Genomic DNA, 27,104 nt, shown 5'->3' on the forward strand with positions numbered 1-27,104 from the left:
GACAGTTAACAAAGGATTCTCCCAGACAGGAAGCAGCCAGGCTTTGAAGCTGTAAGGATATTCAATGCTACTCAAGCAGTGTTCACACTTGCCTCAGACAAGAGTTCTCTCTCCCACCCTGGACATTATTCCACAGATATATGAACCCCACTTGCCTAGTTTCCAACAAACCTCACAACCTCTGAGGATGCCTGCCATAGATGTGGGTGAAACATCAGGAGACAGTGCGTCCGGAACTTGGCCATACAGCCTGTAAAACTCACAGCAACCCAGTGATTCCAACCATGAAAGCGTTTGACTATCTATATATATATATATATACAGTAGAGTCTCACTTATCCAACACTCGCTTATCCAACATTCTGGATTATCCAACGCATTTTTGTAGTCAATGTTTTCAATACAACGTGATATTTTGGTGCTAAATTCGTAAATACAGTAATTACTACATAGCATTACTGCGTATTGAACTACTTTTTCTGTCAAATTTGTTGTATAACGTGATGTTTTGATGCTTAATTTGTACTATCATAATGTAATTTGATGTTTAATAGGCCTTTCCTTAATCCCTCCTTATTATCCAACATATTCACTTATCCAACGTTCTGCCGGCCCGTTTATGTTGGATAACTGAGACTCTACTCTATATGAGAATTAGTACTGGAGGCTTCTGGTTCTGCAGGGCCTTCAGAAATGCTATAGAAATAAGATGGGAAGGAGTTTGGCAGAGCAAGATAGACACCTTAAGGATAAGGCAAGCTTTAAAGAACTTAAAACATTCCTAATCTATTTCTAAATGAGATTATATGTTGCTCTTCAATTGTTTTCTCTTCAGGATCGAGAATTACTGTTACACATCAGTGTTTTTCATCTCAACTACAATTTCTAACATTTGATGGGTTTCAAAAGTTACCACTTTGGATTGGATTCATCAGAATTTCAGGAGTCAATGCATTTTAGACATACAGATTAATGCAAACCCAGTGTCATGTGTTCCAGTGGGTCTTAGCCTTTTTTTTAACCAGGTAAAAATTCCTTGAAATGCCATTGTTTGCAATGGATTCCTCCAGATTTAAAATCCTGAAGTGCATCAGATACATTCAGCTTGCTGCATTTGTGGTCTTTCAGGTGAAAGTGAAAAATCTTGAATGAAGAAATTGCTCTTTTATCAGAAAGAATACCTCTAGGAATTTCTAAGTTTTCCATCATAACTGACATCCACTGGAAGCTGGTCACAGAATCAGAGATTCTTGGGTGGGTGTTCTGACTTGAAATCTCTAGATCCTCCAGATTAGTTGGAGGAAATCGACATCCATAAATAATCAGGTGAGTTCCAAGGCAAAGGCTGGCTGCATCTGTTTAGTTTAGTTTCCAACAGACCTCACAACTTCTGAGGATGCCTGCCATAGATGTGGGCAAAAAGTCAGGAGAGAATGCTTCTGGAACATAGCCATACAGGCCAGAAAACTCACAGCAACCCAATCACTCAAGGCTTGGATGTTGACTGGCATCCTCTATTGCTTCACTTTAGTGGCTAAAGTTACATGCTATAAAGTGCTGGGATCCTCAGAAAGTACCTTTGAAAGTTTTAATTATCGTATTTACACAGGAAAGCTTTATCCTGAGACTCTTTGACAGACATTAACAAGACATTTCTTTTTTTAGAACCAGAAATTTATTGTAGCTCAGGTACCAAGTAGATGCATCTGAGGAATCATCCAAGGGTCATCCAATTCAACTCTCTTCTGCCAGGAATACACAAACAAAGCCCTCCTGACAGATGGTCATCCAGCCTCTGCTTAAAAACCTCCAGAGAAAGAACTTCCAGGCTGTTGAATGGCTCTGACTGTTAGGCAGTTCTTCCTCACCTTTACTTGGACTCTTTTTTTCCTGCAATTTGATTCCAATGTGTTGTCGAAGGATCACAGGGTTGTTGTGTGTTTTCCGGGCTGTATGGCCATGTTCCAGAAGTATTCGCTCCTGACATTTCACAGACATCTATGGCAGGCATCCTCAGAGGTTGTGAGGTTCCAGGAGTTGAGTGTGACATCTGTAGATGGTCTATGTTTCGCAGACATATAACAGGGTTGGGAGGACAGTAGCTTTATTAACACACCTTGGTATCTCTACGGATATCCCGATCATCAAACACTGCTTCATTTAGAAAAATGCTGCACTCGCAGAGCTCGGGCGGTGTATTTCAGTGTCAATGTTGACAATGAGGACAATGTGTGACATCTATAGACATTCCACATCTCTCAGGCGTATAACAGGGTTGGGAGGATAATAGCTTTATAAACAAGCACCTTGGTATACCTATGGATGTCCAGATCCTCAAACACTCTCTGCTTCATTCGGAAAAATGCTGCACTCGCAGACCTCAGGCGGTGGTGTATTTCAGTGTTAATGTTGATTTTTTTGGAGAGGTGGCTGCCAAGGGAGCAGAAGTGGTCAAAATTTTCTAGTGTTCCACGATTAAGCTGTATTCTGGCATTTGCAGAGGGATTGGCTTGGTGACTGCTTTTTTTCGTGTCAGGAGCAACGAGTTGCTTCTGGAGTGAGAGAATTGGCCGTCTGCAAGGACGTTGCCCAAGGGACGCCCGGATGTTTTGATGTTTTACCATCCTTGTGGGAGGCTTCTCTCATGTCCCCGCATGGAGCTTATAGAGGGAGCTCATCCGCGCTCTCCCCGGGTGGGATTCGAACCTGGCAGCCTTCAGGTCAGCAAGCCAACCTTCAAGTCACAAGGCTTTTATCCCCTAGGCCACTGGAGGCTCCATGGTGACTGCTGGAAGAGCGCTTTAGTTTTCTCAGTGTTCACTGAGAGGCCGGGTCTTCTCATATGCTTCTGCAAAGGTGTTTAGAGTATGTTGTCGAAGGCTTTCATGGCCGGAATCACCAGGTTGCTGTGACTTTTGCGGGCACATCTTTTTTGCCCACATCTATGGCAGGCATCCTCAGAGGTTGTGAGGAATATATGTCCATGTTCTAGAAGGATTCTCTCCTGACATTTTGCCCACATCTATGGCAGGCATCCTCAGAGGTTGTGAGGAATATATGTCCATGTTCCAGAAGGATTCTCTCCTGACGTTTCACCCACATCTATGGCAGGCATCCTCAGAGGTTGGGAGGAATATATGTCCATGTTCCAGAAGGATTCTCTCCTGACGTTTCACCCACATCTATGGCAGGCATCCTCAGAGGTTGGGAGGAATATATCTCCATGTTCCAGAAGGATTCTCTCCTGACGTTTCACCCACATCTATGGCAGGCATCCTCAGAGGTTGTGAGGAATATATGTCCATGTTCCAGAAGGATTCTCTCCTGACATTTTGCCCACATCTATGGCAGGCACCCTCAGAGGTTGTGAGGTATATGTATATGGGAAGGCTGGCTGAAATCCTATGCCGCAGTTATGAATGCATCACAGAGTTAAGCGCCCGTGAGTGTTGTGTGTTCGTAGTCCCTGCTTCAACGGACCTACGGACCTCACAACCTCTGAGGATGCCTGCCATAGATGTGGGCGAAACGTCAGGAGAGAATGCTTCTGGAACATGGCCATACAGCCCGGAAAACATACAACAACCCTGTGATCCCGGCCATGAACGCCTTCGACAACACAAAATTTGAAAAAAAAATCTATTCTTGGTTTGTAATTATGTCCTGTTTAATTGTGGCTTGTAGGTCGTCTTAATGCACACAGACTACACTATCATTGGCATATTGGAGTTCTATAACAGATGTTGTTAGTTTTGGCTTTTAGTTGGCTGAGGTTAAATAGCTTGCTATGATGTCCACTCTGGTGAGAAGTTTCCCATCAACAAAATGAAGTATAGCGATGAAGATGGAAAGATAGGAGGTTGTGGTCCTTGCTGTGCCACCGCTAGGGGGAAGCAGAGCCAGTCATAATTTCCTTGTAGGCGGAACCTTAGGGGCGGCTGTGTGTTGCTGGGAGGGACGGTGAGGGAGTCGGACCGGAAGTCTTAAAGGGGACGTCCAGAGCGTGGATGGGGAGCGGTGTACGAGCAATATTTGGAAGCCCCCAGCCGGAAGTGGGGGAGTCATTGATAAAAAACCTGACTAGGAAACAGTGCTGGAGATCCCAGTTGAAGCAACTCTTTTGGTAAGGGTTTCATGTAGGAAGAAGGCCTCTGACTGTGGAGTAGCCATTAATGCTAAGGAATTTGCAGCCTTTGTGGTTGGGAAGAGCTGTCAATGAGAGATGAGATTGTGGAGAGCAGCCTTCCTCATTTATGGGTGATCTCTCACTTCACAGTGGATTACAGCAAAATGAAGGAGTCAAGGAAAAGCCTCAGCTGATTTGCATGGAGAACGTTTGGCCCTATTTTGAGTGTCTCATGGGCCCCCATAATGTAATATAATAGGCAAGAATGCACTTTGGGGGGCGGGGAGAGGGGTCGGGATCCTTCCTGCAAAGCTATGTTTTTATGTCTCTTCCCATTTCTTGACAGAATGGTCCAACATGCTGATATCACGGCTAATGCTTCCAATCACACGGGCCGCTCGATGTACAGGTGAGAACATTGAACCTTGACTTAGAGAAGGTAAAGGTAAAGGTTTTCCCCTGATGTTAAGTCCAGTCGTGACTGACTCTGGGGGTTGGTGCTCATCTCCATTTCTAAGCCAAAGAGCCGGCATTGTCCGTAGACACCTCCAAGGTCATGTGGCCACTGGCATGACTGCATGGAGCGCCGTTACCTTCCTGCCGGAGCGGTACCTATTGATCTACTCACATTGGCATGTTTTCGAACTGCTAGGTTGGCAGGAGCTGGGGCTAACATCGGGCACTCACTCCGCTCCCAGGATTTGAACCTGGGACCTTTTGGTTTGCAAGTTCAGCAGCTCAGTGCTTTAACACACTGTGTCACCAGTGTACCACACTATGCCACGTAATACCATGCTTGATTGTAAAGTTGCCAACTTTTTAATGGGCCTCTCCTCCTAGATCTTTGGTAGCAACATGATGTGCAGCTGCAGTTTGCATTCATGCTTGTTTCCGTGGTTGGATAAGTAGCATTTCTGATTTCCTCAGCTTGGTCTCCTAGAGAAACAATATTAGGAACAAAAAACCCCAACAAATGTTCTGCAAGACTATTATTGTTATCTTTTCTTGCTGAATTTCTTTGTGAATGTCTCTACATTTAATCTCGCTTCCTCACAGAACGTTTTGTGTCAAGATCGGCTGCTTCCCTTCTGGCTCTTAGACCAGCTATTTCCGCACATTACAGCACACATCCCTCCAGTAAAAATGGAGCCCACCTCCAACAGTGGTATGCGCTGGACCCCGCACTGGAAGAAATGCTGGTGCCTCGAAAGATGTCCATCTCTCCACTGGAAAGCTGGCTGACGGTCCAGTATATACTCCCAAAAGGTGGGGGCTTCATCAATGTTCATGAGAGGCTCAATTACGAACCCGCTCAGCACTATGACCTTCCGCCTTGTTCTCGGGGTACTGAGGAGGACGAAGAAATTGGGGAGAGTGAGCTGAACCAGGGGACTATGGAATGCAAGAAGATCCTGAAGATCCGGAGGAGGAAAATGAATAAGCACAAGTACAGGAAGTTGATGAAGCGCACAAAGTTTTTGCGGAAGAAGATTAAGGAGGGCAGGCGGAAGAGAAAACAGGTGAGTAGGGAACAAGGTATTTGATTGATGCAGATTGGCTTACCGTATATACTCGAAGATAAGTTGAGTTTTTCAGCCCTTTTTATGAGCTGAAAAAGCCTCCCCAGCTTATAATCTGGTCAAGGTCAAGGCCGGCAACGGAGCCTGCAGGCTATTGCTTGCAATATGTGATCTATTTCTCTCTTCTCCCTTATCAGTGTGTTTTCTTTTGCAAAGCCTCCCTCGCTTTTAATCAAGGGAATGTTTTGAAAAGAGAAAGATGCCCTTGCAAGTCAGGAAGAAGAAAAATACAGTACAGTCTCACTTATCCAAGCTAAACGGGCTGGAAGAAGCTTGGATAAGCGAATATCTTGGATAATAAGGAGGGATTAAGGAAAAGCCTATTAAACGTTAAATTAGGTTATGATTTTACAAATTAAGCACCAAAACATCATGTTATACAACAAATTTGACAGAAAAGGTAGTTCAGTATGCAGGAATGTTATGTTGTAATTACTGTATTTACGAATTTAGCACCAAAATATCATGATATCTTGAAAACATTGACCACAAAAATGGCTTGGATAATCCAGAGGCTTGGATAAGCGAGGCTTGGATAAGTGAGACTCTACTGTACATATTCATTAATTACAGTTATATATTACAATTACACATTTTTGTTATTTAAACTATATATATTGAGAAATTGTGGGTTTTTTTCTCAAAGTGACACCACAGCGTTGCTGTGGCTTTTTTAGGTGTCTTGGGGGGGGGGATCCTTTGTTGGGAGGTGTCAGGTGGCCCTGATTGTTTCCTGGATGGAATTCCTTTGTTTTCAGAGTATTGCTCTTTATTTTGTGTTTTGAGATGAGAGAGTGATGAGTACCGAATGGATTTGGACCTTCAAAGAGTGGGTGTTTCCTTGTTTGAGGGGGGGGAATCCTTTGTTGAGTGTAAGAACGTAGAGACGTGGATGAGGGGTTGTGTTGTCAATTTTCTAGGTTGGGGGGACTTTAGTTTTGTTGTTTTGCCCGGTGGAGCGACGCCATTATCCTTTTATATAAATAGATTAGCATTATATTATTATATTATTCATTATTCATGATTACATTGAAACTAGAATAGAGAGAAATCAGTGTGGAAACTACAAGAGGTACCATAGATTGTTGTACAAGGAAATAATGTGGTAGTAAATAGTTTTTGATTTATTAAATACAGTTATATATTACAATTATACATTTTTGTTATTTAAACTATACATATTGCAAAATTATTGGGTTTTTTTCTCAAAGTGACACACCACCCAAGTCATGCTAGGTTTTTTGGTGAATTTTGACACACCAAGCGCAAAAGGTTGCCCATCATTGTGCTATGCCTAAGGATTTCTTTCTTTATTTATTGTATTGCTCACTGTGTTGTGATGTGTTGTTCTTTTATATGTCCCTTCTACAATAGATCTTGTTTATTATTTTCCTTCTCTTTTTACAGAAAAGATTTGAGCGTGACCTAGAACGGGTCTGGAGGAGAGCTGGATTGAAGAAGCCGCCAGAGGGATGGGTAGCCCCCAAGATATACCTCAAAAATGTGAAATCTGATTGATGCTGTTTTGAATGGGTCTCCCTGGTTTATAATTAAAGAGTATTTAAGCTAAAGATTTGCTTCTCCCATTACAACCAATCTCCCGGACAACCAACAGGAGGAGCCCGATAGCAAGTGGTCAGTGACGGAATATCCCAGCAGTTCCCTTGACAGCCAATGGGAATTGAACTTGGAGGCTATCAAAAACCTGTCATTCATTTTAAAAGGTATTGTAAAATGACATTCTAAAAAATAATATAGCATATAGCAAGAGAGATCCTATTTTTCTAATGCCTCAGTGTTTTCCAGCCCTCCTTAAGGACAACTTTATGTATTTTGAGCCATATGTTTTGAGTTATATGTCAACATATGGATTCCACATTTTTAAAAAAGGGATGGAAAAATAAGTACCCTATGTACTCAAGTATAAGCCGACCCACCTAATTTTATCGCAAGAAAACTGGGAAAACATTGACTCAAGTATAAGCCGAGAGTGGTAAATTTCAGAAATAAAAATAGAAACCAATAAAATTACATTAATCGAGGCATCGGTAGGTTAAATGTTTTTGAATATTTACATACGACTCAAATTTAAGATAAGAATCTCCAACTCTGATTAAATCATTATTCTGATCTTCTTCAATGTAAATGCCCTTATGTATCCTTTTAATAATAATAGAGTAAAATAATAAATGTAATACTAATAATAATAATATCAGAGTGAAATAATAAATGTATTTTAATAATAATAATAGAGTAAAATAATAAATGTAATACTAACAATAATAATATCAGAGTGAAATAATAAATGTATTATTAATAATAAAAATAGAGTAAAATAAATGTAATACTAACAATAATAATAGAGTAAAATAATAAATGTAATACTAACAATAATAATATCAGAGTGAAATAATAAATGTATTATTAATAATAAAAATAGAGTAAAATAAATGTAATACTAACAATAATAATAAAGTAAAATAATAAATGTAATAATACCAATAAAAATAGAGAAAAATAATAAGTGTACCATATATACTTGAGTATAAGCCAGCCAGGACCTTCACTCGAGTATAAGATGAGAGGAGCTTTCTCAGTCCTAAAGAAGGGCTGAAAAACTAGGCTTATACTCGAGTATATACAGTAATTTAATGAGCAATATGAGAGCTAGTGCTTTAAAAAAAATCAAAACCAACAACCCAGTAACAAAGGATTCCCCCAGGCAGGAAACAGCCAGGCTTTGAAGCTTCAAGGCTATTCAATTCTAATTAAGCTGGCCAATTGCAACATTCACACTTGCCTCCAACAGACAAGAATTCTTTCTCCCACCCTGGACCTTCCACAGATATGTAAATCACACTTGCTTAATTTCCAACAGAGCTCACAACCATTCCTCACAACCTCTGAGGATGCCTGCCATAGATGTGGGCGAAACGTCAGGAGAGAATGCTTCTGGAATATGGCCAGACAGCCCGGAAAACTCACAGCAACCCAGTATATTCTCCTTGTCTCTTTATTCATTTTACTCCAGAGCAATGGTGCTATAATGGGATATTTTTCCTCGCCAGTTTGCCTCGCTTTCTTGCCTGGCACTTTTTTCATTTGGCACCTTTTGTACAAAGCAGCCTTTCAACAGAAACACAAATTCGCGCTCCTGTCGCAAAGCAGCCAGACCTTGCCTGGCAATCTAAACGGGAACAAAGGGGCTTTTTACATTTTGGAGCTACGCAAAATGGCTTTTAATTAAAAACACATCCCTACCTGTTAGCAACCTGAGACTTAATGGTGCAGCAATGAGTTTGTTTTCTCCGTGATGCAGCATAGGAGCACATGTGCATGCCAGAGGGCAAAGGCAGCTGGAGAGGGGGAAGAAAGAGCCTTGCTTTCATTTTGAATCAAACTACAGCTCGACCTCCACATTTGCAGGGTGGACATTAGTGGAATTGATTGAAATACGACCACAGTAACATGACTTGGTCCATCCCATTTGGGTAACTGTAATGCAGTCTGTGTGGGACTGTCTTTGAAAAGTTCTCTGAAACTTAGTCTAAAATGCCAGATTGTCAATATTTGAAATGAAGCAGCAACACTTGACATCAACATAGAGCACTTATTGGACACTATGGACATCAAACTTTTTAAGTGGAGGGCCGATTCACAATCCCTCAGACTGTTGGGGGGCCGGACTATGATGAAATAGTACAGAATTAGGATTGTTGTTGTTGTGTGCCTTCAAGTCATTTCAGATTTAGGTCAACCCTAAGTCTAAAGTTTAGGACAGAGGCCAGGTCAATGACCTTGGAGGGCCTTAGTTTGGGGACCCCTGATCTAGACAATCTCATAATACCATAGGTAAGTAAGGAGACCTCCAAAGACCATCTAGATGGTCTCATAAGACCATCGGTAAGGAAAGGGACTCTCAAAGGCCATCTAGATGATCTCATCAGGCCATCAGAAGACCATAGGTAAGGAAAGGGCCCCCCAAAAGCCATCTAGATAATCTCATAAAACCATAGGTAAGGAAATGGACCCTCAAAGACCATCTAGATGGTCTCATAGGACCATAGGTAAGGAAAGTGACCTCCAAAAGCCATCTAGATGGTATCATAAGACCAAAGATAAAGAAAGGGATCCTCAAAGACCATCTAGATGGTCTCATAGGACCATAGGTAAGAAAAGAGACCTCCAAAGACCATCTAGATGGTCTCATAAGCCCATAGCTAAGGAAAAGGGCCCTCAAAGGCCATCTAGATGATCTCATCAGGCCATCAGAAGACCATAGCTAAGGAAAGGGACCTCAAAGACCATCTAGATGGTGTCATAAGACCATAGAGAAGGAAAGGGGCCCCCAATGGCCACCTAGACAATCTCATAAAACCATAGGTAAGGAAAGTGACCTCCAAAAGTCATCTAGATGGTCTCCTAAGGCCGTAGCTAAGCAAAGAGACCTTCAAAGACCATCTAGATGATCTCATAAGACCATAGGTAAGCAAAATGACCTCCAAAGACCAGGTAGACTGAGGTCAACCCTAAGTCTAAAGTTTAGGACAGGGGTCAGGTCAATGACCTTGGAGGGCCGCATCTGGCCCCCGGGCCTTAGTTTGGGGACCCCTGCTCTAGATGCATCATCTGTGGGGTTCAGCGTGCTCTCTGGCTGTAGGATAAACTACAACTCCCACTATGGTGAGTCTGTCCCCTCCAACCCCTCCAGTAGGTTGAGTTCACCATGGGGGTTCTGTGTGCCAGGTTTGGTCCAGGTCCATCATTGGCAGAGGTCACAGTTTCTCTGGATGTGGGTGAACTATAACTCCCAGAAGGGAAAGCCAGTTCCCCCCAAACCCCTCAAGTAATCAAATGTTGGCATATCGGGTATGTGCCAAGTGTGGTCCAGATGCAACGGTGTTTGGCTCTCTGGATGTAGGTGAACGACAACTCCCCCAAATCAAGATGAATTTACCCCAAAGACCAGTATTTGTCTTCGCCATGGGTGTTCTATGTGCCAAGTTAGTTCCAGGTCCATCGTTGGTGGAGTTCAGAGTGTTCTTAGATTGCAGGTGAACTATACATCCCAGTACCTACAACACCTATAAATCATGGTGAATTCTCCCCAAACCTCTCATATTTTTCATTGATCCTGGGGTTCTGTGTGCCAGATGTGGCCAGGTCCATTGTTGGTGAGGGGTCATGATGCAGGGTGAACTACAACTTCCATCATATTGAGTCAGTCCCCCAAACCCTTCCAGTATGTTCAATTGCTGATCAATTCCTCTGCTTGAAAAAAGTAGGAAAGGTTTATGGGAAAGGCAATAAATTTCTAAGCCGAAGAGCTGGCGTTGTCCGTAGACACCTCCAAGGTCATGTGGCCATTGGCATGACTGCATGGAGCACCGTTACCTTCTTGCTGGATTGGTACCTATTGATCTACTCACATTTGCATGTTTTCGAACTGCTAGGTTGGCAGGAGTTGGGGCTAACAGCGGGCGCTCATTCCGCTCCCGGGATTTGAACCTGGGACCTTTTGGTCCGCAAGTTCAGCAGCTCAGCGCTTTAACTCACTGAGCCACCAGGGGCAATGAATAGCATAATGCAAATTCCACATCAGTGGAGAGAGTCAGAAACACTGTGGTGTCTGTGGTGGAGGAAAAACAGAGAATCTAGTAGGAAATTGTCACCGTATTAAAGCCTTCACTTGGATGTTGGTGTTTGTGGAGGACATTGGCGGGGCTCTTGGACATATTCATGGTGCTCACTATAACCTGCAATGTCATTGGTGACTCCTGAGTAGTGGGAGCTAGAGCTGTTCGTGGAAGTGGGAGCCTGTTTTTGTAAATGGACACCCCAGCCACATACACACATACATATTTTCACTTTTGTTATGTGTATAGATAGAAGATTTTAACCTTACTATAGCATCCTGCATATTTTCTGTCGTGTGTCCTACCATAAACTCATATAGCATTGGCTACATTGCACTCCACTTTGCTATAGGTAAAGGTTTTCCCCTGACATTATGTCTAGTCATGTCCGACTCTGGGGGTTGGTGCTCATTTCTCAGCTGAGGAGCTGGCGTTGTCCATAGACATCTTCAAAGTCGTGTGGCCGGCATGTCTGCACGGGGTGCAGTTACTTTGCTATAGATACCAAATATTCCTACAGTTAACAGAGACTGGCTACAGGGAATACACAACTCCCCTCTTGCAACAGCTTCTGATCTGTTTCTGAGCAAATATAAAACCCTATAGGAGCCAGCTCCCCAAATTCCTCAATCTAATTTGCCTCTGGAATACAAGCAGCAACTTTCCCACATCTCCAGAAAGTGCATGAGTCCACAGCCAGCCATCTTCACCTCGGCCAGCCATCTGTCTTGAGCCAGTTCAGATGGAACTGTTACTGGAACCAGAGACTGATGACCGGCAAGTGACCTCCCCGAACTTGTCTAATCCTCCCATAATCTTTTCCATTTCTCCACGTCTGTGAGGCAACTCCTCCCAGCTTTTAAGGAATATATTTGCAGGAACGAGATGGTCTAGCAGAATGAGAGATCTCATCTCAAGGATGGGAGTGGAGATGGGGAGGCTTTGGATCCACTTTTGGACCCAGACTGAAGTTTGATCTGACAAAGAGAGCTGAGTAAAGAGGAAATCATCCACATGGATTTCGGCCCGGGTGGGGTTTGATGTGCGAGCCAAAAGCCTTCTCATGTGGTTTGCAGGCCTCTTGCTTGCAACGTCCCTGAGCCTCTCTGAGTCAAATCCGCTTCCTTTCCCGCCTGTGTGATTTCATCAAGCAAGAGGTGCCAACTTGGTTGCTCCATGTGGGAATTCATTCTCCAGAGCCCCTTGGACTAAACAAGGAGGTCCGGACTACTCCATTCCTCCTTGCGTCTTTCCAGGAGCAAGACTAGAAGTTCGTTCTCCCATGAGATAAATCCCAGAGTCCAGAGCTGCAAGTGGCAGGGCCAGTACTGCACAAATTATTCTCTTATCAATTCTGGATTAAAATGCCCCCTAAAGCAGTCATGGGCAAACTTCGTCCCTCCAGGTGTTTTGGACTTCGACTCCCACAACAGCCTACCAGCCCCTTGAATTTATCACTAAGGCGACTGGGTAGATTTCTACACAAGGTGGGAAATCAACTGCAATTTGGGGATTTCAAAGTGGGCATTCCAACCTAGAGACGTTGGGCCACGTATTTTATTATGTGCATCAAAACTGGTTGGCGCCTGTAAGGGACTATGAACGACTAAGGTTCTTTCAGGCAGGGGAATCATTTTATCCCACCGCTGCCACCAATTTGTGAGGGACTAATAACGACTGCCACCAATTTGGAAAGATGCAACCACCAAAGACACAGGGAGATGTTTACTTTTACTTTAAAGGGTAGCGTAACTTGGTTTAGAATATAGGCTTTGATGTTGAAAGAACAATAAAAAGTTTATTCAGGCACAAGCTTGGTGGTTACAAAAGATGTTTCACTTAGAGGTATTCTTATTAACAGTTACAATACTAGAATGAGATGAATCAAACTCTCTAAAGTATCATTTTTTTATTTAAAGTAGTTAAAACTTCTTCCTCTGCTCCTTTTAAACTATTACTTTAATGGATCTCTGTGAGTCCAGCTGGGATTGGTTCCCAAAGTCTGAAACTTCACTTCAGTTCACTTTATTTCTTAATTAGTCACTCTCCACCGGAGTGCTCCGAGCGACTTACAATTTAAAATATCATTCCACAATATAAAAAACATTCATCATAAAAACATTCAACATAAAAACTTGGACTATCCAGTGACTTCAAACCACAGTCACCCCTGTGATATACTAACACAGATTCTCTGTGCCTTTCTAGGACATTAAGTAAGTCACCAAACTTATTTAAAACTGACTCAAAATGAACAATTGAGTCTCCTTGATCCCATCAACCTAGAATCAATCTTCCCTGTGCCTCATCAGAGCACAGACTGAGATTTGAACTAAACCTGGAACCAGTCTATTCCCTGTGACTCTCCTGATCACAGACTGACATTTGAACTTCCCCGGTTCTAACCACCTCAGAACCAGTCTTTCCCTGTGTTTGCTCTGATCACAGACTGAACTCTCTTCAAAACATTCCCTCCTTTTTCATCTAGCTAGCTCTGCCCCAGAAGCAGCTACGTTCCTATGGCAGAATGCTGAGCTGGCTACCATCCCCCATGCACTGGTAACTCTAATACTTACCCATTCCAAACATATACCTATAATTAAACATAACATCTGTAAACCAAAATTCATACTTCATTACAGCGCCAAACAAGGCAAACTTTTTCGACAGCTCCGTTCCAAAGCCAAAGCCCTCACACTTTGAACAGCACCAGTCCCTGCCCAGTTGAGCCACAAACCACAGTGGGGCTTCATTGCCTTTGAAGAAAAACACCGAATCCCTCCTCAAATTGCTCCCACCTTCTGGACCTGTTCATAATCATTGCCGCAAAAGAGAACCACAGATACAGCCGTGCGGAAAACGCCCACAATGAGAGGGAGCTCTCGTATTATCTCGCCTGATCACAGACACACCACGTCCCCAAACTTAGCCTTTTCAACACTCACCGGGTCTTTTCCAAACCACTTTGCTTTATAAAAAGAAGACGGGTTGACAAAATATAATTTTGGAGTAAGAGGGGAAAAAAGGTCTATTTATACTTCTGTCAATCAAAGGACCCCAGTGCCAAATTTAGAGGTTTCTAAAAAGTCGATATAATTTTTAGAGCAATGCATTAATATCCTATTGAGGAACCATCACCAGAAGCTGACTGTAATGTAATGTTCTCAACTACCAGACTCTTCTGGAGTATTGTCTCGCTTGCTGACCAACAGAGATGAGTAACAACACATGGAATGTCTTTTTTTGGCTGTCATATTGCTTCGTGAGACCAAGTCGGCTGGCTAAAGCATCATGGGGTGCTGATTCGATCTCTTTGTTATTTCCTCCCGTTCCTTGAGAAGATGACTTTTTCTAGGAAAACTTAATCAGCACCAGAAACCAAGAATTTATCTAGATCTGTATTGTCTATACCAGCAGTTCCCAACCTTTTTTATTTTTGACCAGGGACCACTCTCCAACATTAGTACCAAAATTATTACGAATCAGTTCTTGGTCAACTTTCAATTCGGTTTGGTTATTTGGGGTGCTGATTCAGAAAATTGCATTGGATTGACCACATCAGCTCTAGTTTCTGATACAGAACGTATGCCATCTAGTAGTCGCCATCTGCTCACCCACAGAAAACCATATTTAATAAGAACTTGGCACTATCGGAGGGTTTTGTGAGACTAATCACTCTCGATGCAATGGTGTAGACCATAATAATAATTTATTTGTTTGACCAGTCATATGACCATTTCAAAGTGCAACATAAATAAAAACAAGGCAAAAAGGATGGGAGGACAGGCAGCTGACCATCTGTTTGCCGACAAAATCTTATTTTCCTGATTCTTCTTTCATGAAATGTGCTCTTTTCTTGATAGCTTTCAGGATAAAAAGGCTTACTCTGATTATGGTGGATCTTTCTTGCCCTTGCAAGAGGACTGTCAGAAGATCATATCTATTGGGGGACCTAAAATTAGATAGTAATTGATGTAAATAACTGTGTCAAAGTTCGGCATATGCTGGCCAGTCAATCAAAAAATGTTCGATATCTTCCACTATTTGATCTCCGAGTGATTCCCAAAGTGAGCGCTACCGCCCCCTGGTGGGCACTGCAGTGATCAAGGGGGGCAGTGATGGCACCTATTAGGACACGGGGTGGGGCCAGGGGAGGGGAGGGGCCTCTTCCCAAGTACCAGAGACAGGGTCGAGCATCTGAGGCACCTTTTAGGACACAGGGGGCGGAGCTAGAGGAATGGGCGTGGCTTCTTCCCAAGAGCCCGAGACAGGGCTGGGAATCTATATCTCTCCTGAGGCGCTTGTTGGGACACAGAGGGCGGAGCTAGGGAAGGGGGCGGGACCTCCTTCCAAGAGCCCGAGACAGGGCTGAGCCTCTATACCTTTCCTGAGAAGCCTTTTGGGACTAAAGGGCGGGGCTGGGGTGGTGGCGGGGCCTCTTCCCAAGAGCGCGAGACAGGGCTGAGCCTCTATACCTCTCCTGAGTAGCCTTTTAGGACTAAAGGGCAGGGCTAGGGAAGGGGGCGGGGCCTCTTTCCAAGTGCCAGAGACAGGGCTGAGCCTCTATACCTCTCCTGAGGCACTTGTTAGAACACGGGGGCGGGGAATAGAAGTTCAGCCCTGTCAGTAACTTGGGAAGAGGCCCCGCCCCCTCCTCTAGCCCCGCCTCCTGTGTCTAGGACAGGGATAGAAGCTCAGCCCTGACTCAGAGCTCATAACTCCGCCCATCCCGGTCCTGGCTGCCTATTTGTGACCCCGCTCACCTCCACCTCCGCGCCCTGCATCTTGGACTGAGGGAGAGGCTTAACCCCGCCCTCTTGAGCAAGAGCCACGCCCACTCCTCTAAACCACACCCCCTTTTCAGGGGGCGCTGAGTCATATTTTTTCTGGAAAGGGGGTGGCAGGCCAAATACGTTTGGGAACCACTGGTGTGGACCATATTTTAGTTCTTGGGGACCACTGGTGGTCCAGAGACCACAGACTGGAAACCACTGGTCTACACATCATGGCTGTCTAGGGTTTCAGGCAAACCTCCTCGTTTTCAAAGAGAGAGCTTCCTCTCTGATTGTCACAGGTTGATGGTAGGGACACAGTAATGGCACACCAGATGTTGTTGGACTACAACGTCAATCACTAGGAGATATATTTCAGTCTTATCTGGAGAAGGGCGTCCAGATGGCCCTTGAATGGAACTTCTATTGATGGGGCAGAAAACTCCAATGTGCACAAAAAAGGTTGTCCTTTTGATTGTGAAACATGTCCACATAGCGAAGTTTCCATTTAGATGGAGTCCCCGAGCCTTTCAATTTGTGGGGAGTCGACATGTTAATTAAAACACAAAAAGCCTGCTGTGACATGGTGTCCTCCAGAGATGCCGGCATGGCTGAAATCACGGGAATAATGGGGGGTTATGTCTCGCAAGCCTATAATTGTGGCTAAGGTTCTGTTTCGACCTTCTTTGCTCAAAGCTGTGGATTGTGTGTCAGCCACAGCAGCCGGATTCAGTTTAGATGTTTCTCTGGAAGGTTGCGAAATGAACATGGGTCTCAGTTGGTTCTCTGTGAGGACTGGTTACCAGGCAAAGGGGTGCCGTAACTTTGTCGGGCTCAGTAGAAAAAGAAAGATGGTGTCATCCACTCCGGAGTTGTAGTTCACCTACACCCAGAGAGCACTGTGGACTCAAACAATGATGGATCTGGACCAAACTTGACCCAAATGTGAACACTGGAGGACTTTGTGGAAAATAGACCTTGACATTTGGGAGTTGTAATTGCTGTGATTTGTGTGTTAAGGTGCTGAGCTGCTGAACTTGCAGACCGAAAGGTCCCAGGTTCGAATACGGGGAGCAGAGTGAGCTCCCGCTGTTAGCTCCAGCTTCTGCCAACCTAGCAGTTTGAAAAACATACCAATGTGAGTAGATGAATAGGTACCGCTCCGGCGGGAAGGTAACAGTGCTCCATGCAATCATGTCAGCCACATGACCTGGAGATGTCTACGGACAACGTCGGCTCTTCGGCTTAGAAATGGAGATGAGCACTAACCCTCAGAGTGTGAGTACACCAATAGGTACTGCTCCAGCAGGAAGGTAACGGCACTCCATGCAGTCATGCCAGTGGCCACATGACCTTGGAGGTGTCTACGGACAACGCCGGCTCTTCGGCTTAGAAATGGAGATGAGCACCAACCCCCAGAGTGTGAGTAGATCAATAGGTACCGCTCCGGCGGGAAGGTAACGGTGCTCCATGCAGTCATGCCTATGGCCACATGATCTAGGAGGTGTCTACAGACAACGCCGGTTCTTTGGCTTAGAAATGGAGATGAGCACCAACCCCCAGAGTTGGTCACGACTGGACTTAACGTCAGGGAAAAACCTTTACCTTTACCTTTGGTGCTCAATTTGTAAAAACATAACCTAATTTGATGTTTAATAGGCTTCTCCTTAATCTCTCCTTGTTATCCAACGTATTTGCTTATCCAACGTTCTGCCGGCCCGTTTATGTTGGATAAGTGAGACTCTAATGTATTATTAAAAGGATCCATAAGCACATTTACATGGAAGAAGATGAGAATAAGGATTTGATCAGAGTTGGACAGTTTTATCCCAAATTTGAGCTTTATGTATATATTCAAAAACATTTAACCTACTGATGCCTCAATTAATGTAATTTTATTGGTATCTATTGGCTTATATTTGGGTCAGCTTATACTTGAGAATATATGATACATTTATTATTTTTCTCTATTATTATTGTATTGGAAAAATATTATTGGAAAAATAATAAATGTAATATTTTTCTCTATTATTGTTGCTACTATTACATTTATTTTACTCTATTATTTTATTATGACACAGCAAACAAGATAGACATGCTGGATTTCATATCACAAAATCACAAGTCGAACCCTTCCCAAGTGTCTAGGACTGTGTGATGTATTTTCGGATGATGCGTGCAGATCCCAGTCGGGTGGCCTTTTGCAGTTGGCAGATCGTAATTTTGTCAATGTCTATTGTTTCCAAATGCCGGCTGAGATCTTTTGGCACGGCACCCAGTGTGCCCATCACCACCGGGACCACCTGCACTGGTTTCTGCCAGAGTCTTTGAAGTTCAATCTTGAGGTCCTGATAGCGGCTGAGTTTTTCCTGTTGTTTTTCATCTATGCGACTGTCACCTGGGATGGCAACATCAATGATCCAAACCTTGTTCTTTTCCAAAACTGTGATGTCTGGTGTGTTGTGTTCCAGAACTTTGTCAGTCTGGATTCGGAAGTCCCACAGTATCTTTGCGTGCTCATTTTCCAATACTTTTGCAGGTTTGTGATCCCACCAGTTCTTTGCTGCTGGGAGGTGGTACTTGAGGCATAAGTTCCAATGAATCATTTGGGCCACATAGTTGTGCCTCTGTTTGTAGTCTGTCTGTGCAATTTTCTTACAGCAGAGGATATAATCAATGGTTTTGTCGGTTTCCTTGCACAGTCTGCATTTTGGGTCATCAGCTGATTTTTCGATCTTGGCCTTAATTGCCTTTGTCCTGATGTCTTGCTCCTGGGCTGCAAGGATCAGGCCTTCTGTCTCCTTCTTCAGGGTCCCATTCGTGAGCCAGAGCCAGGTCTTCTCCTTATCAGCTTTTCCTTCAATTTTGTCAAGGAACTTTCCATGCAGTGTTTTGTTGTGCCAGCTGTCAGCTCTAGTTTGTAGTGCGGTTTTCTTGTACTGTTTTTTTGTCTGCTGTGCTTTGAGGAGTTTCTGATTTTTGACTTCAATCAAAGCAGGTTCTTCACTTTGCTTTACATATTCTGCCAGGGCATGTTCTTCTTCTTTTATTATTATTAATGCATTTATTATTTCACTCTGATATTATTATTATTATTATTATTATTATTATTATTATTATTATTATTATTTCTGAAATTTACCTCCCTCGGCCTATACTGGAGTCTCAGTTTTTGGGTGGTAAAATTAGATGCCTCGGCTTATATTCGGGTCGGCTTATACTGGAGTATAAACGGTACAACAACGTTAATGTCAATCTAAATTTCCTTTCCAGCTCTTCATGTTTGTAGAGAGGCTTGTAGAAGATGGACATGTTGAAGCTGAAAGGAGGAGGGAAAGAAAAACAGAAAAAATGGGAGAAAAGAGAGAGAAACCAGAAACCCGGCAGACATCTGGCGGAGAGTCAATGCAAAGAAAGAACAGCTGGATTGTGTCAATGCCCCAGAAAATTAATACCATCCCCAGAAGGGAGGAGGTTGTTTTTGGAACTGGATGCTTTCGGAGGCCAGAGAAAGAAAAAAACGAGTTTCTTGCCAGTGTTGCATCAAAAGAAACTTGGGAGGGAAGGTTCAGATGTAGGAGCTGAGCAGGAAAGCGAAGGTTAGAGATGGAAGGAGAGGAGAGAAGGTGAGGAGTTAATAAAGTTGTAGCTGGGGGTAGGGTCCTTGTATGTCCATGTTTTTTTGGGCTGTAAACTGATGAGATCATCAGTATTTTCAAGCAAAGGAAGGCGAGCAGAAGGGAAAGCAACCTTTGGGGAAGAAAAAGAAAAGGAGAAGAGAACCACACAGGAGCCATGGAGTTGTCCATCCAGTGCCTTTTGGCTCTGATGTTGTTTCTGCAAGGTAAATATGTTTTCTGACTTCTTTCTCAATTCTTCTGTTGTTTTAAACTTGGAAGCATCAGACACAAGCCTGACTTTTATTATATTGTTTGTGCCCCTCTCAAGGGCTTTGAAGGAACATTTTGATACAACAAGAGCATGTTATGTAAGGCTTCCAGACTTTAAAATAATAATAATAATAAACCTCACAACCTCTGAGGATGCCTGCCATAGATGTGGGTGAAACGTCAGGAGAGAATGCTTCTGGAACATGGCCAGGCAGCCCGGAAAACACACAACAACCCAATAATAATAATATGTTATGTAAGGCTTCTAAACTTTAAAATAATAATAATATACCTCACAATTTCTGAGGATGCCTGCCATAGATGTGGGTGAAACGTCAGGAGAGAATGCTTCTGGAACATGGCCAGGCAGCCCGGAAATCACATAACAACCCAATAATGATAATATGTTATGTAAGGCTTCTAGACTTTAAAATAATAACCTCTGAGGATGCCTGCCATAGAAGTGTGTGAAATTGTCACTTCACTTCACTTCACTTCACTTTATTTCTTAATTAGTCGCTCTCCACCCGAGTGCTCCGAGCGACTTACAATTTAAAATATCATTCCACAATATAAAAACTTTCAACATAAAAACATTCAACAGTGACTATTTGGCAAATTAGATCTGATTTACTTAAATGCACAACCTCTGAGGATGCCTGCCATAGATGTGGGTGAAACGTCAGGAGAGAATGCTTCTGGAACATAGCCAGGCAGCCCGGAAAACCCACAACAACCCAATAATATGTTATGTATGGCTTCCAGACTGTAAAATAATAATAATATACAGTAGAGTCTCACTTATCTCACTTATGATTATTATGATGACATGTATTGTTTTACTCTATTATTATTAGAAGGATACATAAGCACATTTACATTGAAGAAGATGAGAATAATGATTTGCTTAGAGTTGGACAGTCTTATCTTACATTTGAGCTTTATGTAAATACAGTAGAGTCTCACTTATCCAAGACTCTTTTATCCAAGGTTCTGGATTATCCAAGCCATTTTTGTAGTCAATGATTTCAATATATTGTGATATTTTGGTGCTAAATTCGTAAATACAGTAATTACAACATAACATTACTACGTATTGAACTGTCAAATTTGTTGTGAAACATGATGTTTTGGTGCTTAATTTGTAAAATCATAGCTTAATTTGATGTTTAATATTCTTTTCCTTAATCCCTCCTTATTATCCAAGATATTCGCTTATCCAAGCTTCTGCTGGCCCGTTTAGCTTGGATAAATGAGACTCTACTGTATATATATATTTAAAAAGGAAACAATCAGGGTCAGCTAATATCTCTCAATAAAGGATTCCGATTCTGGAGCCCATGGAAACCAAACCTTGGGCTCAGAATTCTTCCATTCTCAACATTATACCAGACTAATTTCTGGATTTTAGTAAAACAGCAACAACAGCAACAATAATAATAATGTTCGACTTGTGATTTTGTGAAACGAAATCCAGCATATCAATCTTGTTTGCTGTGTCATAATAATAATAATAATAATAATAATAATAATAATAATAATAATAATTTTATAAGTTTATCCATACCTCACAACCTCTGAGGATGCCTGCCACAGATGTGGGCGAAACGTCAGGAGAGAATGCTTCTGGAACATGGCCACACAGCCCAAAAGACATACAACAACCCAATAATAATAATAATAATAATAATAATAATAATAATAATAATAATAATAATGATGTTCGACTTGTGATTTTGTGAAACGAAATCCAGCATATCAGTCTTGTTTGCTGTATCATAATAATAATAATAATAATAATAATAATAATAATAATAATAATAATAATAATAATAATGTTTGACTTCTGATTTTGTGAAACGAAATCCAGCATATCAGTCTTGTTTGCAGCAAAGAACTGGTGGGATCACAAACCTGCAAAAGTATTGGAAAATGAGCACGCAAAGATACTGTGGGACTTCCGAATCCAGACTGACAAAGTTCTGGAACACAACACACCAGACATCACAGTTGTGGAAAAGAACAAGGTTTGGATCATTGATGTTGCCATCCCAGGTGACAGTCGCATAGATGAAAAACAACAGGAAAAACTCAGCCGCTCTCAGGACCTCAAGATTGAACTTCAAAGACTCTGGCAGAAACCAGTACAGGTGGTCCCGGTGGTGATGGGCACACTGGGTGCTGTGCCAAAAGATCTCAGCCGGCATTTGGAAACAATAGACATTGACAAAATCACCATCTGCCAACTGCAAAAGGCCACCCTACTGGGATCTGCACACATCATCAGAAAATACATCACACAGTCCTAGACACTTGGGAAGGGTTCGACTTGTGGTTTTGCGAAACGAAATCCAGCATATCTATCTTGTTTGCTGTGCCATACAACGTCGTTGTGTTGATGATAATAATAATAATAATAATAATAATAATAATAATAATAATAATATTTTTGTACCCCGCCTCCATCTCCCCATGGGGACTCGCAGCTGTCGCCTGTCCAGTTGGACCAACTAGAGATCTCGGTCTTTCCAAGCTTTGTGTACCAAGCAGCAAATGCTGTTTATCCTCTGCTCGGGTATTTTCCACTACTTTTTGCTCACTGTTTTTCAAGTAGCTTTTGCAAATGGATCCAACGTATAAATGGAAAATTACCAAGGAGGACCAAACTTGTGTCCATATAGGCTCAATCTACCATACACCAGTTAGAACATTTATTGGGTCAATGTAGATGTTTCTCTAAAAGTAACATCCCAAGACCCGTGGTCGGCGCTTGAATCCGAGTCCTGGGTGGTCTTTATCACGTAGCAGGTAAATCCAGCTCCATAAAAGACGAATCCGTGTTTAATGCTATTCATAGCGTGGGGAGCATGCGGTTCGGCACATCTGGTGAATTTCCTGCTTTCGGGAAAGGCAGCCAAGCTTCTTTTCAGTTGACTTGCCAGCGACTGAACACAAGGAATCTGGAAGGGAAGCCATGTTCTGTGCATTAAGGACCAAAGGCCAAAAAGGGCGATGCCAGAAGTGCCATGTTCTTCGTTGCGTGTTTAATTGAACCAAATCAGGGGGATATTTATTAGGTAATTACAATTTACCAGACTTTGCAGAGGTCCTTGTATTTGCCAAGGCCTCAAGACCATTCAATAACCAGTAAGTGAAAAAAAAGAGTAACATTATTATTATTATTATTATTATTATTATTATTATTGACACAACAACATTGTATGACACAGCAAACAAGATAGATATACTGGATTTCGTATCACAAAACCGCAAGTCGAACTCTTCCCAAGTGTTTAGGACTGTGTGATTATTATTGTTATTATTATTATTATTATGACACAAAGACACCGTATGATACAGTATATGCTGGATTTCGTATCACAAAACCACAAGTCGAACTCTTCCCAAGTGTCTAGGACTGTGTGATTATTATTATTATTGTTATTATTATTATTATTATTATTATTATTATTATTATAATATTTTGTATTTGTGGAGCATCAGAGGTGGAGGATATCGCACATGTACTGTTCAGCTGTGAATTGTATAAGAAAGAGAGAGACCAATGCCTCGGGCCGTACATTATTCACAAAACACACTGGGACCCACATATTAAAACTTCATTTTTGTTGCCTGGCCAGAATCCTTAAATAACATACAAAACAGCCCTTTTCCTATTCAAAGCAACACAGCTGAGAATTGTTTTGATACAGCCAATGGCTAATTAATAAAACGTCATTAATAATAATAATAATAATAATAATAATAATAATAATAATAATAATAGAGAGTTGGAAGAGACTCCTTGGGCCATTTAGCCTAACCCCCTTCAGCCTTTGTGCCGTGGGGGCTGGATAAATACTTCGATGGGCCGCATGTGGCCCGCGGGCCGTAGTTTGGGGACCCCTGCTTTAAGGCAATACGCTGGAAGTTTCAAAGGGGTAAAGGAAAATACATTACAATCTTTGGTTATCTTAAGTCCAAGGAGCTCTGCAGCTGAGAAGCTTTTCCAGGTCCCTCTTTCTCAATGGCTGTGAATGCCGGAGCAATCCTCAGCCTCAGTCCAAATGGCCTATGTTTGATGACCCAGTCTTCCTTTGGTGCCAAAGAACTGATTTGGAGGCACTTGAGACTCCTCAACGTCGTCCAGGTTGGCCCTGAACATGAAGCATAAGTCTCAAGGGTAAGAACCTCAGAATTGGTGCTGAGAGTTGACTTAATCAAAGGCTTTTAGAGCCAAGTCTCTCTCTCACGTCCATCTGGTAGAAAGCTTGATGGTGGAATGAAAAAAGGAAACACTGTCATACTCCAGGAAAGGGTGGAGTCAAACAGTTGAGCTGAGGGAGCAATATAACTGGTGCAAACAACATTGATTAAAGCTATAAATAACCAATCAATCCAACTACATTTACAGAGTAAAGGCAAAATCAGGCATGATACAATTCAAATCTTGCAACTTACAGTTCGACATATAGATGGCACCACTCACGCCGTCACAACCAGATCGTGGACCACTGTGGCCAAGTCAGACCTCCCAAAGTACGGGCGCAGCTGGTGCACAAGTCTTAGTTGTGCAAATGCTCCCCTGGCCACCGCCGAGACCTGGGGATCCAGGCTCAGCTATGACTCCAGGAGAACCCCCAGACTGCGAACCTGTGTCTTCAGCCCGTCCAACACAGGCTGTAACCCTATACACTGTTCGGCCTTACGACTGACCAGGAGGACCTCTGTCTTGTCTGGATTCAATTTCAATTTGTTCACCCTCATCCAGTCCGACACAGTGGCCAGACACCGGTTCAGGACCTGAACAGCTTCCTTAGTGATAGGTGGGAAGGAGTGATAGGGTTTGATGTCATCTGCGTACAAATGACACCGCACCCCAAAACTCCGGATGATCTCTCCCAGCGGCTTCATGTAGATATTAAACAACATGGGGGACAATACAGAGCCCTGTGGGACCCCACAAGACAAAGTGATGAAGGTGTATTGGGAAAATATAATACTTGAATTGGAAACTATATATTGAATGTAATCATATTAGGAATAGGAAAAATGTAATCACAAGCAGACTGTGTGCATATAGCCCCAAAATACACTCTGCTTAGCAAATAACAGTCTCCCTATAAGCAGAGACCAATGTTCACCCTAAGTGTCAGAGACATATATTAAGTGTCAACAAGAATAGATAAGCTAATGGATAAAATACAAATTAAAGCATTTTGGGATGTCAAGATAAGACCTGGCGCCATGTAGGAGTGCTAATAACTCTCTGACAAGCTAAGATAGGGGGGAAATCCTTAATTAATGGATCCCTGAGAGCCTAGATAGGAATTCCTTAGATAAGGCCTAATGGAGGGTCAGAGGTCTTGAAAGTAGCCTATATTTTAGGAAAATGCAAAAGTAGCTTTTAGTAAAGTGTAAAGTAAGACTTTTTTGACACTAATTGGTGATGGATAATGCCTATATGACGTAGGTAGATGGAGGAAAAAATGGTATATAAGAACCTGTGTTTCTTTGTTCCGTACCTTCGCTTTCCTGATTACCGCGTCCCAGAAGGATATCCCAGAAGGATATCTTTTAGGGTTTCACAGCATCAAGCGATGAGCACTTCAAATGGTGTCAAACTGGGGAAAGAAAGAGAATTTTTTTTCTTTTAGCAGGTCATCCTATTCACGTTTCAGTTGCCTAATATTTTTGCTTTGTTTGTCTCTTTCAGACTCGGTGGTTCATTCTTATTCAGGTAAGTGAGGAGACCAACTTTTCCATCCTGATGAAATGCTCGGGTGTAGGCCGTCCTCCTGCATGCTGTTCCTCATGTGCCGCTCTCTTCTTGCAGTCCCTGCAGATGCCTCCAATCTGGAGAGCGTCGTGGTGTCGGTCCTGAACGTCACGGCCAAGGCGGGTTCCCGGACCGTGCTCTCTTGCAAGAGCTACCGCATGGTGTGGACCCAGGACCGGCTGAACGACCGCCAGCGCGTGGTCCATTGGGACCTCTACCGGAGCCAGATCGGGGCGGAAAGGCTCTGCGACATGTACTCGGCGGGCGACCAGAGGGTCTATAGCACTAACAACCAAGGGCGGATCTCCATGACTGAGAATGCATTTGTGGACGGCAACTTCTCATTGGTGGTCAAAGGTACCAGATATTCGAGTATAGACAAACTGGCCTTCCATCCAGGTGTTTTGGACTCCAACTCCCAGCATTCCTAACAGCCTCAGGCCCTTTCCTTTCCCCCCTCAGCCGCTTAAGCGGCTGAGGGGGGAAAGGAAGGGGCCTGAGGCTGTTAGGAATGCTGGGAGTTGGAGTCCAAAACACTTGGACGGAAGGCCAACGTTTGCCCAGGCCTGGATTAGAGTGACCTAGAACCAAAACTAATCTTGTTCACTAATGTTCACTTCTCCCTTTCTGTCGATCAGACCTTGCTGAGAGCGACCAAGGCATTTACTCTTGCAGTCTCCACCACCATTATTGCCATCTGTACGAAACGGTGCAAGTACAGCTCACTGTCACCAAAAGACGTACGTAAATATATATATAGATATATATACTAGCTGTGCCCGGCCACGTGTTGCTGTGGCTAGGACTTTATTTTTCTTTTTTGTTGTATGAATGTAGAGGCATGGATGAGAGGTTGTGCTGTCAATTTTCGAGGTTGTGGGGTGTTTAGTTTAGTTGTTTTGTCCGGTGCCGTGATTCCATTACCCTTTTATATATATAGATATATACTAGCTGTGCCCGGCCACGCGTTGCTGTGGTGAATTATGGTGGTATGGGAAATAAAATATTGAGGAATTGGTGGTAGTTAAGGTAAAGAGTCAAGGTTTTCCCCTGTAGAGTAAAATCTCACTTATCCAACATTCGCTTATCCAATGTTCTGGATTATCCAACGCAGTCTGCTTTTTAGTAGTCAGTGTTTTTGTAGTCAGTGTTTTAAATTCATTGTGATATTTTGGTGGTAAATTAGTATTATTACATTTATTATTGTACTCTATTATTGTTGCTACTATTACATTTATTTTACTCTATTTTTATTATTATTAATACATTTATTATTTCACTCTGATCTTACAGTAGAGTCTCACTTATCCAACACTCGCTT

The 27,104-nt window shown here is 42.7% G+C and overlaps 2 protein-coding genes across 2 annotated transcripts in view; both read left to right on the forward strand.

Moving 5' to 3' along the window:
* Nucleotides 1-3,962: 3,962 nt before the first annotated feature.
* Nucleotides 3,963-7,277, forward strand: aurkaip1 (aurora kinase A interacting protein 1). Its single transcript, XM_003228691.4, has 4 exons — nt 3,963-4,123; nt 4,473-4,535; nt 5,183-5,646; nt 7,114-7,277. Exons 2-4 carry the CDS (start codon nt 4,484-4,486, stop codon nt 7,222-7,224), a joined length of 627 nt encoding a protein of 208 aa, XP_003228739.1. The 5' UTR covers nt 3,963-4,123; nt 4,473-4,483; the 3' UTR covers nt 7,225-7,277.
* Nucleotides 7,278-7,329: 52 nt separating this feature from the next.
* Nucleotides 7,330-27,104, forward strand: part of mxra8 (matrix remodeling associated 8) — a 45,545-nt gene continuing 25,770 nt past the window's right edge. The window contains exons 1-5 of the mRNA XM_062965843.1: nt 7,330-7,430; nt 19,388-19,958; nt 25,721-25,744; nt 25,841-26,140; nt 26,422-26,523. Of these exons, the coding sequence (XP_062821913.1) occupies nt 19,910-19,958; nt 25,721-25,744; nt 25,841-26,140; nt 26,422-26,523 (475 nt within the window). The 5' untranslated portion in view covers nt 7,330-7,430; nt 19,388-19,909. The remainder of the gene's footprint in view (nt 7,431-19,387; nt 19,959-25,720; nt 25,745-25,840; nt 26,141-26,421; nt 26,524-27,104) is intronic.

Source organism: Anolis carolinensis, unplaced genomic scaffold (assembly GCF_035594765.1).
Source record: "Anolis carolinensis isolate JA03-04 unplaced genomic scaffold, rAnoCar3.1.pri scaffold_15, whole genome shotgun sequence".
In the NCBI taxonomy this organism is placed as follows: Eukaryota; Metazoa; Chordata; class Lepidosauria; order Squamata; family Dactyloidae; genus Anolis; species Anolis carolinensis.